Raw genomic sequence first — 14,472 nt, forward strand, 5'->3', positions numbered from 1 at the left:
TGCTACTTTGCCATTGTTCCGTTTGACTGTTGTCATCCGGTGGTTATATGCACCCACATTACAAGCCATAAATTATGGCGAAGGAGCCAAAATAAAATGGAATACTGTAGTCTTGGGGAAAGAGTTCCAGAGACCTGCTAATTTACGTAGCATGAATCAATTGCTATCCGTGCGAACTGATCCTGAGCAGTGCAAAAGGAAACCCGATCAGCAGAGGATGCGTATTCGTAGTCAATCACAGCAGCAGAAATGTAAGCTCGCAACATTTGTCGTAGATGTTGCTCGTTCGTGATCGCGCGCAAGCTCACTGTCAATAATTCAAGACGCACTAATCTTGATCTTTCCACAGGATTCGTCTGCAGCGATTTTGCGGCCTGATTTATTACGAGAGCACTGCCTAGTAGATCGTCACCTCTGTGTCTTGCGGCCGGGTGACGGCACTGGTGCAGCTCTTTTCCGCATTTTGGCGGATGAAGATACGATGGCAACGTCAAGCACGTCTGTCATCGCAATCGAAATTCCTGACGGGAATGCGCAGTATTCGCAGTCAACGTTGGGAAGATGAGGCGCTAATTGCAAAATGCAATCCAATGTGAGGAGTGGGAATAATTCGCAGTCAACGTTGGGAAGATGAGGCGCTAATTGCAAAATGCAATCCAATGTGAGGAGTGGGAATAACTTTTAACTGTAAGTATTGCATTTTTCTCATACATCGTGGAGTATAAATGTTATAGCGCACTCACAGTCAGAGGATTTGGTATTAATTTCAGAGCGGATCCCATGTCAAAGAAATAGTAAATTTCTTTCAATATCAGGACATTTTCTCAACGGACTTTAGAATAATCGCAAAATAAACAAAACATTTAATTATATGTGAAGGATATCAAGGGTACCGTTGGTCTACTTTGGAAGACAGCGAACGGAGCAATTGTGTATCCGTGGATCCTATGGTTTCGTTCGGTGTCAAAAATGTCTTCCCAAAGTCGGTTTGGTGCCTTTCGTGACTTCTATTTGTATCAGCGTGGAAGAATCGAATACAAGAGACCGCGTCGTGGTCGTCCCCATTGCTTCCATAGTCACAGAGCACACAGCATATCTCCTCCTCTTGATAGAAGCAGGACGCTGTTGTATCTCCTTGTTGCAAACAACTATTCCGCACATTTAGACATCTACCCGCACCTTGAAAACAGTCTTATCAGATTTCGCTGCACTTTGTTGATATCCGGAGACTTTTTCCGCGAGAAAATTTCGATTCATGTGTTGCTGCTGTCCGCCGGCTATATCTGCGCTATTTTGCCTTTGGGCAAAGTCAGGATGCTCGAAAGGAACTGTGGCGGGGGCCTTGACTTTTTTTCCGCCTGAACCTCCATTATATCGATTCGAAAGACATGACGCAGAAGGCCGAGTCTTGCGTGACAATCAAGAAGCTGACGATATTCGGGCCGTTAACCAAAGTGTCGACGAGGAAGTTGGAGACTTGCAACTGCCAGAGTCATCCGAACCCCTTGACGCCAAGACTGATGGACAAACAAAGGAGAAGATGAAGTCACCAATCGAGCAACTGACACAGCAGGCCGGCGAACGAAAGATACGTGCAAGAGAACGACAGAAACGGGATGCCAAAGATGCGGTACACAACGTGTCGTTCAAACTCTTGCTAGATCCGCGGCTACAAGTCCCGCCGCACGACGACAGCTTAATTGAAGCTGTCAAGATTCCTTCGGCTAGGGGAGTTTACCTTGCGGCAGTGCTTTACCGAATGTCACCTCCGTCTCGCCCGGCTGACAGGAAAACAATCATCTACAGCCATGGGAATGCCACGGATATCGGTGCAATGTTCCCCATCCAAGTAGTTATGGCGCACAGCCTAGACTGCAATGTACTCTCATATGACTACTCGGGGTACGGAGAAAGTGGAGGTGTACCTGATGAACACGCCACCTACCGGGACATGGAAGCCGTTTATGAGTACGTATTGGAACACCTGGCAGGGAATGCCCCATCCAATGTGATATTGTATGGTCAGTCTGTCGGGAGTGGACCGTGCTGCTACTTAGCAGCCACAGAAAATGATTTGGGAGGCATGATTTTGCACAGTCCGTTTACAAGTGGAATGCGAGTATTGACGCCGAGCCGGTATGTGAATACAGTGCTTTCCAAGTGTTTTTCTCCCAGGAATACAATTTTTCATTCTGTGAGCATCGTTTTTGTTTGTAGGTTATTGTCTTGTCTGGACATATATCCAAATATTGATCGCATCAAAAAGGTTTCGTGTCCTGTGATGGTGATCCATGGCCGCCTTGATCAAGAAGTAGACGTTTCACATGGCATGGACATTCACAATGCCGTACCTGAAGAATGTCGTCGAGATCCATGGTGGGTTTCAGATCGGGGACATAATGACATCATCGAGGGACCGGGAAAACTGTCCCAGTATGTTCGTCGATTGAGAAGATTCCTGAACTCCCTGGACACTTGAAGAGTGTAAATGACGACGTGTATATGATCTCGTCAGTCATTTTGTTCTCTTTTTTGCCTAAGGCTGCGAATATAGCTTTGAAGCCTACGTTTTGTATTGTGAACAGGGACTATTTACTCTTCCACGGAACAGATATCTCCTTTGCCTTCTATCTTCGTGTCTTGTAAATTCTTTTACTCGCTTCGCGGTCTTTCCAATTAGACCGCTTCAGCCGAATCGGCCGTGATCCAAGCCATGTCTGATCCATTTCCCGAATCGCTTTGGCACATTCCAAAGCATCCCCTAGAGATACGAACCCGTACCCTTTACTTTCCGACGTCTTTGCATCGCGAACAACTTTAGTTCTTAAGAGCGATGGATACTTCGAAACGAAATGATCATACAACTGCTGATCCGTCACATCGTTACCCATGTTTCCGACAAAAATTCGGAAATCATTCTGCGGCCAATCGTCCAGAGAAGAATCGATCCATGTTTTGCCGGCCGCGGATCGGACGTGGGGCTTTTTCGGAAGCGGCGGTGGTGGAGGGGGAGGCGGCAATAAGGCGGAGCGCTGCGGCGGAAGGATCTGCGGCGCATTTCGGCCTGCTGAACCAAGCGGACCAATCGACATTGCTAGTGATTTTGATGAAATCGGTCCATCTGGATTGCTGGTGCCCTCTTTCGTCGCAAGCTCGCTGTCGGTTTGTGCCGATGACTTGGATTGGGTTGCTCCGGCTGACGAGGCGGCAGCTACAACCACCCCCTGTGGTCTAACAGCTTCGAATTTTTGTTTCTTAAGCGGTGGTTCTTTATCCACTGCTTTCACCTCCGCCTCGGCTACGTCGTCAAAGAAAGCGTCCAAATCATCTTCCACCATCGTACTCTTATACAATGTGAAATAGTGTGGCCAACGGAAAAATCCTGGTCACCTTTCAAAACTCACGGCGGGTTTGTCGGCGGATGAATTTGTACGTGTCGTAGAGCAAATTTGGACATGTCGTGGGATGCCAATACTAAAGGCGGAAAATCAAAACCGACGCATTCTATCTAATTGACAGTGAGTTGCTTGTCTCTTCCGATAAGTCTGCACACAAAGAATGGTTCGACGACATCGGAACGCACCCGGAGTTTAGAAGTTTCGGTAGCATTCGCCCACGCTCCGCCGTCTCTTATCAGCTCCAATCTGGCACGACCATGGGGACGAATGTAACATTTCATCGATCTAACAGTATAGCTAGCATTCCAAGTAATTGAATTCTTCCAAAAGAAGTGTGTTTCTTGGAAAATCTGCTGAACTGTGCAACGACTATGAGTTCCGGAGAATGTCAGACGGGAAACAAGGGCGATTATGATGAGGTAAGGAAGCCTTGATTCATATTTTCCTGACGCACCGTAGTTTTCTCCTTTTTGTTCGGCACTCTTCCTACGTGCATGCATACTTGCAGCAACACATGAATTCTTTATTTACCTGACGTCGTGAAAAACTCATCATTTCGTGCTCTCTTCTATGTAGGAGGAAAAAGAGGACGCCCCGCCCCCGCTCGACGAAGGCGATATTGTCTTACTGAAATCATACGGTTTAGGTCCTTACAGCACTAAAATTAAAGACGTCGAAAAAGAAATCAAAAAACACCAGCAAACGGTCAAGGATTTGATTGGTATCAAAGAATCGGACACTGGCCTTTCTCCTCCGAGTATGTGGGATTTGAATGGCGATAAACAAATGATGTCGGAAGAGGCACCCTTACAAGTTGCACGGTGCACCAAAATTATTACGGGAGACTCCGACGCGAGCAACGAAGGCGCGTCCAGTGCTGTTTCTACCAGCACCAAGTATGTCATTAACGTCAAGCAAATTGCCAAATTTGTGGTGGGACTGGGTGAGACAGTGGCACCTACGGATATCGAAGAAGGTATGCGTGTAGGAGTTGATCGTTCCAAGTACAGTATTCAAATTCCTTTGCCACCCAAGATCGATCCTACCGTGAGTCTTATGACAGTCGAAGACAAGCCAGATGTCACGTATGATGATGTTGGAGGTGCTAAGGATGCCATGGAGAAGCTTCGCGAAGTTTTGGAGTTGCCTTTACTGCACCCGGAACGATTTGTGACGCTGGGAATCGATCCTCCTAAGGGTGTATTATTGTACGGTCCTCCGGGAACCGGAAAAACATTGAGTGCTCGTGCGGTTGCCAATCGTACCGATGCTTGCTTTATACGTGTCATTGGTTCCGAGCTTGTACAAAAGTACGTCGGCGAAGGCGCCCGTATGGTGCGCGAACTCTTCACTATGGCCCGGTCCAAGCGTGCGTGCATCATTTTTTTCGACGAAATCGATGCGATCGGTGGCGCTCGTACTGGATCAGACGAGAATGGAAGTGATAATGAGGTACAGCGAACCATGTTGCAGATTGTGACCGAGCTTGACGGATTTGATGCCCGTGGAAATATCAAGGTTTTGATGGCGACGAATCGGCCCGACACACTAGACCCGGCCTTGTTGCGCCCGGGACGTTTGGATCGGAAGGTTGAGTTTGGGTTGCCCGACTTGGAAGGGCGCGGACACATTCTACGCATTCACTCAAAGCGCATGAACTGCGACCGGGATATTCGGTTTGAACTGATTGCGCGCTTGTGTCCGAATACTACCGGAGCAGAGTTGCATTCAGTTTGCACGGAAGCAGGTATGTTCGCCATTCGAGCACGACGTAAAAATGTAAGCGAAAAAGACTTTTTGGAGTCTGTCAACAAAGTTGTCAAGGGATACAAAAAGTTCAGTTCTACACCTAAATATATGGTATACAACTAAAACGATAACTTTGTGAATCCGACAATATGTCAGATTAACACTGTTAATCCAGTTTTGTATAGATCGCATGCAACATTCAGATCTGCACACGCGTCCTCCACGAGCCGACTGTAGCATGCACTTTGGCAAATTGTCCACTCATCTTAGCTTGCGTGACAACGAACTTTCTGTGGCGATTTTGATTTTCCATGCAGTATCAAAAGGAAGACAATAGCGTCTAGAACATGTCCTCCTCAAGACCCCGAAGATATTCACCAATATCCGCTTGATGAAGTACGACATTCCCTGTCGGATCCAACTGCTGGCAATGTTCGGTACTCTGCGCAGCGACGCCAAAACCTAGAGGGATATCTGACATGCTGTACACAACAACTCCTGAATATTGAGGTGTGTTTTCCGTCATTCGAGCGAGCCCATTCTTAGACACATGATTGCCGTACAGAAAGCTCATTTCGGCCGATGGCTTAACCCACACCTTGTATTTTGCATATTGTGAAATGTATTCCAGAGCTGTAATATGAAGACGAAATTTCCCCGTCTTGGTAAACTTCCCCATGCATGTGCCAACGTGAAGCAAGTGCTCTCGACCAATAGAAGTCGCAGACTTCATAATAGACTCACTGATGTAGTAACATCGGTCTTTGATCAGCCGAAAACAATGTCGTTCGTCACTTCGGTTGATCAGTCGTTCAATGTTCTTTCCGATATACTCTGACAGCTTTAGAAACAGCGATTTTGTTTCTTCTTCTGTTAAGGGCCTCATGATATTCTGCTCTCGGTCCTTTAAGGAAAGTTCCTTGTGGGCAGCGCAACAGAGATGTTGACCAACAGGAAAACGTGAGTAGCCCCCATGGAACAAAAAATTAAAAATGTGAACCTATTTTCGCTTGGCGGTCACAAGGTCGGTCTGTCTGCCAGCCGATTTGGATTGTGTCAAGTTTCGCGCAAGGGTGTTTAGTGTTAGCGCTCTTGTCCGTCAAAACCAAATCGACCATGGTTTACTATTAGCTTAAAAAAGTACAGAAGAAAGATTTACAGTGAAAGTGCTGGGTTCAAATGCTGATTGACTTTGAGGAAATCCCCTTTTCAATGATGTTTGATAAATAGCGAAATCTTACATCAAATAGGAAATGCACAAGCTATAGCGTCTAACGTGTTTTTTGAATCTACATAGCGGTATCGGTTCTCAGGTAATTTTGGAACCATGTATAGACTGACATACTCACGCCATTTGCCACGAAAGACCTTGATGCTCCTGGTGCAAATCCTCGATACAATCCTTTGATTCCTCGTTCCCGATGGAGTTGTCGCATAACAACCCAAGTCGAGTTCCTCAAATTCTTGTACTTTCCTGTTGTATCTGCTTGAATAACTGACTTGACTGATTCGAACGGAAAGGCAAATACCCAAGCAGCTGTTGCGCATACGCCGCCTTTAAAGAACGGCCCAGTGACAGGGGCGTTGACGACATCTGGAATGTATCGTACAGAATAGTCCACCATTACAAAGAAGGATCCCAGCAAGCCCATTGTTCGAAAAAGAGTCGGGAAAAAGCCGTGGTAGACATGACGTATAGATGATACCGGTGAAGCAGAAAATAATCGAAAAGATGACACCATTGAATTTTTGACAACTTTCGAAGAGGACGAATCGAGCATCGCCTCTTTGCCGACCATTATTCGGACCTTCACAAAATCCAGGGGCGACTCGATCACAGCTCTGGAAAAAGCCGCTGCCATAGCCCCAACTATGACACTTGGTCTCAAGCCTCCGGTGTAAGGAAGTGGATCGTGTAAAACAGGAATTTGCTCACAAGCCGCGTATGCACCTGAGTACGCACTGAAAAGAAGTCCACGAAAAGCGATGGAGCCGACTAGAGGCGGAATAAAGCCGCGATAAAAGCCCCTAGCTCCTTCTGCTTTGTAGATGTGCATAACAGTCTGCAGAAATCCAGTATTTGCATAGCTCGCTTCGGCTTGCATTCGAGTTTTGACCGTATCAAAGGGATGACCGACCAACGGAGAAATCATTCCGAAAACTGCTCCGGCCGCCAAACCAAAAAGAGCTTCCTGCGATGTCCCCCCATTTCCGGCGAGGGAGCCTTTCAAAGTCTCTGCCTTCTTTTCTTCGTAAGAGGTCATCGCAGATGTTCGTAAACCCCTCCGTGCGTCCCTCCTGGGCGTAAACGGTGGGTCTTTGCACAGTGAATCGAATCGAAAGCCTGGTTCTAGGAAGGGGTATCTCCAGAGCACAGGATTATATACAGTTTTGATTGACAATTTTCGGACATCTTTTCCCGCCCTAATTTGAAGGGAACGAGACTGATATACAGGCGCTCATGCTGATTTGATTTTTAGAAATTGGTCATTTCAAGACATCGGGTTAACTCGTTGTAGATATGGTAGTGGTGTTTAGTCTTCCAACTTACCTTGACAGTGGATGATGAATTTTTTGCCACCACTTAAGTATCGTATTATTGATATAGCATATGGAATTTAAGGTATACAAGTACAGAGATTTTGAAAGCAGGGAGGGCTAGCTACTGATTTGTTACATCTGTCTGTGAACCGTGGAATTAGCACCACCTAAATAGTTCGTGTCCCCGCCAGATTTCCAAAGATGCATTTCGAAACTGCTCAGGCAAGCCTTTTCGCGTGGAGAAAACACAGTGAGATTGCTTCCGTCCAAGATGTTCTGCGATAGGCTAAAGAAGCGGCACGAAGATTTTATAAAAATTCACGCAATAGGACATAACACAACCAGTTTCATATTCGACAACATTACTAATCACACGAACAAACAACCGAAGCACCATGTCGAATCAGTACGAGCAATTGAAAGAGTTTACGATCTGCGTTGCGGATTCAGGCGATGTCGATGCGATCAAAGAGCTGAAGCCCCAAGATGCGACAACAAATCCTTCCCTCATCTACAAAGCGGCTCAGATGGATCAATACGCCAAGCTGGTAGATGATGCTATCAAGTACGGAAACGGAAACCTAGAAATCGTCATGGTAGGTAATAGCGTTTGGTTTTGTCGAAGCATAGCCCTATTGTGGAAACCTTCTCACAATGAAATTCTTTTTTGTTTTTTAAGGATAAACTGGCCGTTAACTTTGGGACAGAAATCACCAAGATCGTGCCAGGATATGTCTCCACGGAAGTTGATGCGCGCCTTTCCTTCGATACTGAGGCAACTATCGAAAAGGCCCGTAGCATCATTCAGCTGTACAAGGAAGTCGGTGTTGACAAATCTCGAATCCTAATTAAAGTCGCTGCTACTTGGGAAGGAATCAAAGCGGCCGAAGTTTTGGAGAAGGAAGGAATCACTTGCAACTTAACCTTGATCTTTAGCATTGCGCAGGCTATTGCCTGTGCCGAAGCGGGCTGCACCTTGATCAGTCCTTTTGTTGGGCGAATCATGGATTGGTACAAGAAGGATCAAGGAGTTGATGGGTTTGAGCCAAAAGAGGACCCAGGTGTTATTTCTGTGACAAAAATTTACAACTACTACAAGAAGTACGGATTTAATACTATCGTAATGGGTGCATCCTTCCGTAATGCCGGGCAAATTACTGAGCTTGCAGGATGCGACCGTTTGACGATTTCACCTCCTCTTCTGAATGAGCTGATCGCGTCAGCGGACAAGTTGGAAAAGAAACTTGATGCTAGCAACGCCGCTACCTTGGATATTGCCAAAGTCGATATGGATGAGAAAACTTTCCGTTGGATGATGAACGAAGATCCCATGGCGACAGAGAAGTTGGCAGATGGTATCCGCAACTTCGCTGCCGACGTTGTGAAGCTCGAAGAGATTGTGAAGAAAAAGATGTAAGCAAGCTGAGTCGCAGAATGCATCAACAGTTAAAAAGGTAGTAATAACCGAAATTTTCGGCTCTTCCATATGTCACGAGTATTCAGATGCATGAAGTCTATTCCTTCAACCCCATTTAGAACGCTTCGCGAAGAGCTTTTTTTGTGAGTATGTAGTTTAAGAGGATCAACAGCTCCAAATCAATCCTTGTTAATCGGAAGTTGACAAAACTGTTGAAGAGGATATAGATCTGTTTATCGGATTCTGTTTGCACGGATCTGTCGGGAAGAATCGAACGCTTTTCATGAATACAATCCCCTATATTCGATTTGTAATGTAGGTCCATATTTACTATGCACTCATCAGGCCTCCTCACGGGTAACTGCATATGCGGTGTTTTCGACCAAAATACCGCAAATATCCGCCAATACGATTTGAAACTCACCACAACTATCTACCGGTAACTTCTTTTACACTGACCAATTAAAACGAAGCCTTTTCAATTTGCGGTCGGACGTTCTGTTTATCTTTATTTGACAGCGACAGCACTGAGAACCTATGTGAGGCGTGCCGGCGATTTCAGAAGCCTTCGCCAACGGTTGACGGTAGAAGCACAAACATCATTTGTATTGGAACTGTAAAATGTGCTCCTTGACAGTGAATTTGGATTGGCAAAGGTATCCCTTCGAATGGTATCGGCCTGTAGTCCGGAGACGGCCACTTGAATGCGTAACGTAACAAGAGATTGAGCTGGCGTCCTCTCCAATTGGGTTTTACTTTATCACAATTACAATGAGTGGATGTTGATGGTGTCTTGACACCACCACATAGGTACTAGCACAGTCATTGGGTATTCAGTTCCTCTGTACTGATACTCTTCATGTATTGTAACATAATCTAAATAGTGTGTAAAGGATGACTTATTGGTACCAAATGGTTTACATTCAAGGTTTCGTTTAATTGATCTCTAGGTGTGCACAGACAAGTAGTCTACAAACGTTGTAGCGAAGCCTCTTCCCCATATTTTGCCCGTTTATTCTCCTGCGTAGGCAGCATCCCAAAACGAGGGCGTTTTTGCCTTAGCAGTCCGGCGGATATCCCACCATCCTCCTCCCCAAAAGATATGCTTGAGAGAGAGATATCGTCGGTGCCACTAGGAGTGGAATTCGAAGCAGACTCGTCAGCCGTCGCGATGGTCTTGTTGTCTTCGTCAATGGCATCCTTCACGTCGTGGAGCCGAGCCCAAACACGTTGAAAGAAAATCTTACGACTACCGTATCTCGGGCGGCCAGAGCTCATGCTTTCACGAAGAGCCTGCTCACGTTGTAGGTCGAGTACGGTGTTTCTCACTTGAGGAGGGCAAAAACGGCATTTGCCGGCTATATGCTTCATAATAGTTTGAGATGTCGTCGTCTGCGCAAGACTCCGAATACTTGCCGGAAAGAATCTCCCAAACCCTGGTTGCCCTCCGCAAAACTTGCAACTCATGCCGACGAAGCCGATTTCGCGAGCTTTGTAGCAGCCTACACGATCAGCATGCGTCAATGTACAAGGATTCATCTGAGCCATGGCAACGAAGAGGGCATCAGGGACGAGGTCCCGATCCTTTGGGTACACGAGATTGCTGTCAATAATGAGATCATCGAAATTTGATGAAGCATAAGGCTTGGACCCAATAGACGAGTCTGAAAGAGATGCAAAGCTAAACTGCGGAGGCTTATGATTCGAGGTTTGAATGACTTCCACTTGGTTTTGTTCCGGATCAGGAGAAACCGTCGCGCTACGGTCGCTATTGTGTTTTAGCGACAACAAGAAGCATGCCACTTCTTCCGTGTCTCGTTCCTTGTTTTTTGAAAGATTTGCGTTGCATTTTGAGGTTTGGTTCATCATGGTGGGTTTCAGATTGACAACAATCGCGTAAATGACTCCGGCGCAGCACAAAAATGAACCTTCTTCGCTCGCTCATTCGCAAGTAAATGAGCAGTGGCGATCACAATCGCTACTCAACGCATGACTCTAACAGACACACATGCTTTCCGGGTTTGCAAATTTGGTCTAATTGACATATCTTCTGATCTTGTAATGACTCGACAGAAGTTGGATAGTCATAGTAGTCATTTGAAAAATCAAACATTGAGTTCTTAGGAGATCAGGGTCATGATTAAATGTCAAGAAAATTTACATTTAATGCTGTCTTCCAAATCGTGTCAGTTTGAAAATCAATCGAAATTAGAAAACGTGCTAGAACTATGCTATACACGCGGGCCAGGTGGCTAGTTTTTTGAAAACCGCAGCCAATAGCTCTCTCACTGTAAAGTAGAGTAAAGTATTCCTCCATTTGAAACAAGAAGTGACAGATGGCCTCTTACATTGGTTTGATCAGCGGCAAACAGATATTGATAGTCTGACCGTAAAATTGTAGTTGGCTCACGTCGTACTATGGCGGATACAGAGTGGAAGCAGGGGATTCATTCGTGATAACATTTGCGGTCCTTTTGCAGCTGTCCCTGACGGTGAGCTCCATGTCATTTCGGCTCCATCACTCCTGCAAAAAAAAAATTCAGATGGCTCGCACAGTCGACATTGAACGTAGACCACTTGAGTTGTGGTTCTTGTCACTAACCCCCTCTCTCAACGCGCGTCATTGCGATTTGCTTGGTATTCACTGTGTAAATAGACAGGCCTACCTAACATGTGAATTTTTTTTTCGTTTTCTATTTACAGTTAACAGTACAAACCCCACAAAAAGTATAAGCAAGTGCAAGCAAAGATTGTAGAAGGAAGGCATTTTCCAATGAACGCCAGGCACGATCTATCAAAGTCACGGTCAACTTACTGTTATTTGAAACTGTATATGCCGAAAGTTCACCAGCCTAATGTAGGTAGAGCTTGTGAGTCGGGAAACCGGCAGACACCAGCGCAGATACCAGCCCCAACTAGCACCTAACCTCCTCGTTTGCTGACAACAGACATATCCACCTTCCCCGATTCGGAATGTAACACAATTGACCATTGAATTCACTTTCTTTCTTCTAGCTGGTAGTCCTGCCGTATGACGATGTTACATTCTGTCCGCTTGATGCGTTCGATGCCATCTAGGATGCTATTTAATCTTCGAAGCGTGAAAAAGAGCTCGGTTCCGATGTGCGTCACTTTTAGCGCGGCTGCTGGAAACCTCAATATTTACGATGAGAAACAAGCGGATGAAGAGGAGCGCCGTAGGGTCGAACTCTACAAGGAAATTGACAACATGAAAGGTAGAGGATTTACTGATCCCTGGGATTTGGAAGACCTGATGAACTCCAAAACAACGTACGCCGACCTTCCTGATTGGTCTCCCGCACTTGTGTCTCGCCTAAGTCAAGAGCGCGTGAAGATCCATCCCGACAAGATACCCACGCTCTCTACCCTTGCTCGCATACCTTTGCCCCCTCCTCCACCTCCGCATCCTGGCCACGGACAATTAAAGTTGTATGCATTGCAAAGAAAACGCGCTATATTCAAAATTATTGCCGAGAAAGTTGAAGCAATGGTGGAGCCGGAAATTTCTCGAATTAAAGAAATTGTTTCGTGGGAAGACAAGCAAGATGCTGTAGATGAATTATTTGAGCGAGTTGAATTCTCATTAAGAGAAAAAGAGGAAATCCTCGGCAAACATCCTTTGTTTAGTTCTTGGGTCGAAAAGGCTTTGGAGCAGTATTTGCAAAGAGTTCAGCGATCCCAAGAAATAGATCACAACGACGCAGAACACAAGGATTCCACCACGGAAAACACAACGAGCATGGACGAAGACGCCCTGCCTAATGCGGAACAAGATTCGGCCGCGCTCCCTGTTTTTCTTGACTGCTTTTCGGAGAGCGATTCCGAAGCGGAAAATTCTCCAAAGATTCTGCATCCCCTCAAATTATTTGAGCGGGGTCAAAACCTCGGACGAATGATAGAAGAGTGGGACCTTGCTGCTCACAAAACTTCAAAACGCATAATGATTCGACAATGTACGCGCCAGATTGCTCAAGCTCTTGAAGGACCCGTTGCTCCGAGAGTTTTTGTCCACGGACAGAAGGGAGTTGGTAAAACAGCTACACTGGCGTCAGTTGTTGCCTCGGCTCGTAAATCCGGGCATATAGTTATGTATTTCTCTGACGGAGACCATATGTCAAAAAACGGATTCTACATCGAACCAAATGCAAAGCGGCCGGGCATATTCGACTTACCTATTCTGAGCGGGCAGGCCTGTCAGCAACTTCTGGATTGTCACAAAGCTGACTTGGAGGAGTTCAGTATCAGCAGAGAAACCTTGGAAGTGTATTTTACTGCTGACCAAGTGAACAGGCTCTCAGGGCTAACCGGTGAAGAAATGAAACTTGTAGAAGTCCTGGAATTGGCAGTCGAAAAGACCGCTGTTGCTCCTATGTGCTATGCCGCCGCAGTCGATGCCCTGATGAAGCAAGAGAAGAAGCCGTTTTTGATTGTTTCAGATGACTTCAACAGTTTCTTTCAGCCAGGATTTTACTTCCATGCAGATTACGACTACGACGTAAAGAAAGCAATTCCGTACGAACAGATCAGCCTCTTTAAACCCGTCTTGGATGCAATGGCCTTGACTGCTGATGAAGGCACCGATCCGCGAACCCCAATGATGATGAAGCAGGGTGGTATTGTCGTAGGAATATCGGAATCGCGGGCCGTCGGTCGAAAGATCACCGATCAGCTGGGAGTAAACGCTCGTCTACAAGCGAGCAATGATGCAGTTCCCATGATTGTATGTGAGGTTCCTCGGCTATCCAGTATCGAAGTAGAGCACATGCTCGCAAATTATGAGGCTATAGGATTTGGCAAACTTCGATTGGACCAAGGAGACGTCGTGTTGAACGATGACGAGGTTACGTATTTGCGTGTCGTGTCAAGTGGTGTTGCGCAGAATCTTATGGATGTATGCATCATGTAGATACAGCTCAGACTAGAATTATGAAAGTGAATCGAAATAGCTTTTCTCATTAGATTAGATAGCCCGCCCTCAATCGTGCCGCCTCAAATGGAATTTTGAACGTTTTCGTTTTGTCAAGTGTTCAAAGAGAGTTATTAATTGAGTTCTCGTTCACTGTCAGTAGCAGCTCCCGCGCTGAGCTTTCAAGTTGCTGGTCAATCGAACATGAGGGGTTCGCCCGTTTCAATTTTCTGTTTCCTCGAGAAAACTGACTGTGAATGCAACATAAATATCCGCCAATTGGTAGAAGGATAGTAGTGGATGAAGGGTGCACCTTTCAGTCAGGGAAGTTGTAGGGGAGGAGTCTAGAATCTAGAATAGTTAAATTTTAAACGCCATCAGGTGTCTACCATTTTTCGACGTTCGTACCAAAGGCTATGGTCGCGATGACACTACTGCTA

General features: G+C 46.0%; 8 protein-coding genes across 8 annotated transcripts; 4 read left to right on the top strand and 4 right to left on the bottom strand.

The window, feature by feature from the left end:
- The first annotated feature begins 1,082 nt into the window (after positions 1-1,082).
- PHATR_28215 (predicted protein) lies at positions 1,083-2,676 on the top strand. Its single transcript, XM_002185670.1, has 3 exons — positions 1,083-1,412; positions 1,662-2,136; positions 2,218-2,676. The coding sequence occupies exons 1-3, from the start codon at positions 1,256-1,258 to the stop codon at positions 2,477-2,479; spliced, it is 894 nt and encodes a 297-aa protein (XP_002185706.1). The 5' UTR covers positions 1,083-1,255; the 3' UTR covers positions 2,480-2,676.
- PHATR_13402 (predicted protein) lies at positions 2,628-2,981 on the bottom strand (the record flags this gene model as incomplete). The annotated part of the gene is made up of 1 exon (XM_002185852.1): positions 2,628-2,981. A coding segment is annotated over one exon (354 nt), but the record flags the coding sequence as incomplete, so codon positions are not given.
- A 681-nt stretch (positions 2,982-3,662) lies between these two features.
- PHATR_28219 (predicted protein) lies at positions 3,663-5,285 on the top strand. The gene is made up of 2 exons (XM_002185671.1): positions 3,663-3,817; positions 3,975-5,285. Exons 1-2 carry the CDS (start codon positions 3,770-3,772, stop codon positions 5,268-5,270), a joined length of 1,344 nt encoding a protein of 447 aa, XP_002185707.1. The 5' UTR covers positions 3,663-3,769; the 3' UTR covers positions 5,271-5,285.
- A 202-nt stretch (positions 5,286-5,487) lies between these two features.
- Positions 5,488-6,033, bottom strand: PHATR_13281 (predicted protein; the record flags this gene model as incomplete). The annotated part of the gene is made up of 1 exon (XM_002185853.1): positions 5,488-6,033. One exon carries the CDS (start codon positions 6,031-6,033, stop codon positions 5,488-5,490), a length of 546 nt encoding a protein of 181 aa, XP_002185889.1.
- Positions 6,034-6,436: 403 nt separating this feature from the next.
- Positions 6,437-7,411, bottom strand: PHATR_36828 (predicted protein; the record flags this gene model as incomplete). The annotated part of the gene is made up of 1 exon (XM_002185854.1): positions 6,437-7,411. One exon carries the CDS (start codon positions 7,409-7,411, stop codon positions 6,437-6,439), a length of 975 nt encoding a protein of 324 aa, XP_002185890.1.
- A 598-nt stretch (positions 7,412-8,009) lies between these two features.
- On the top strand, positions 8,010-9,172 carry PHATR_28222 (transaldolase). Its single transcript, XM_002185672.1, has 2 exons — positions 8,010-8,296; positions 8,368-9,172. Exons 1-2 carry the CDS (start codon positions 8,084-8,086, stop codon positions 9,103-9,105), a joined length of 951 nt encoding a protein of 316 aa, XP_002185708.1. The 5' UTR covers positions 8,010-8,083; the 3' UTR covers positions 9,106-9,172.
- A 902-nt stretch (positions 9,173-10,074) lies between these two features.
- Positions 10,075-10,974, bottom strand: PHATR_36830 (predicted protein; the record flags this gene model as incomplete). The annotated part of the gene is made up of 1 exon (XM_002185855.1): positions 10,075-10,974. The coding sequence occupies one exon, from the start codon at positions 10,972-10,974 to the stop codon at positions 10,075-10,077; it is 900 nt and encodes a 299-aa protein (XP_002185891.1).
- A 1,095-nt stretch (positions 10,975-12,069) lies between these two features.
- Positions 12,070-14,032, top strand: PHATR_46790 (predicted protein; the record flags this gene model as incomplete). Its single annotated transcript, XM_002185673.1, has 1 exon — positions 12,070-14,032. Exon 1 carries the CDS (start codon positions 12,137-12,139, stop codon positions 14,030-14,032), a length of 1,896 nt encoding a protein of 631 aa, XP_002185709.1. The 5' UTR covers positions 12,070-12,136.
- Positions 14,033-14,472: the final 440 nt, after the last annotated feature.

Source organism: Phaeodactylum tricornutum, chromosome 11, assembly GCF_000150955.2.
Source record: "Phaeodactylum tricornutum CCAP 1055/1 chromosome 11, complete sequence".
NCBI classification, from domain to species: Eukaryota; Bacillariophyta; class Bacillariophyceae; order Surirellales; family Neidiaceae; genus Phaeodactylum; species Phaeodactylum tricornutum.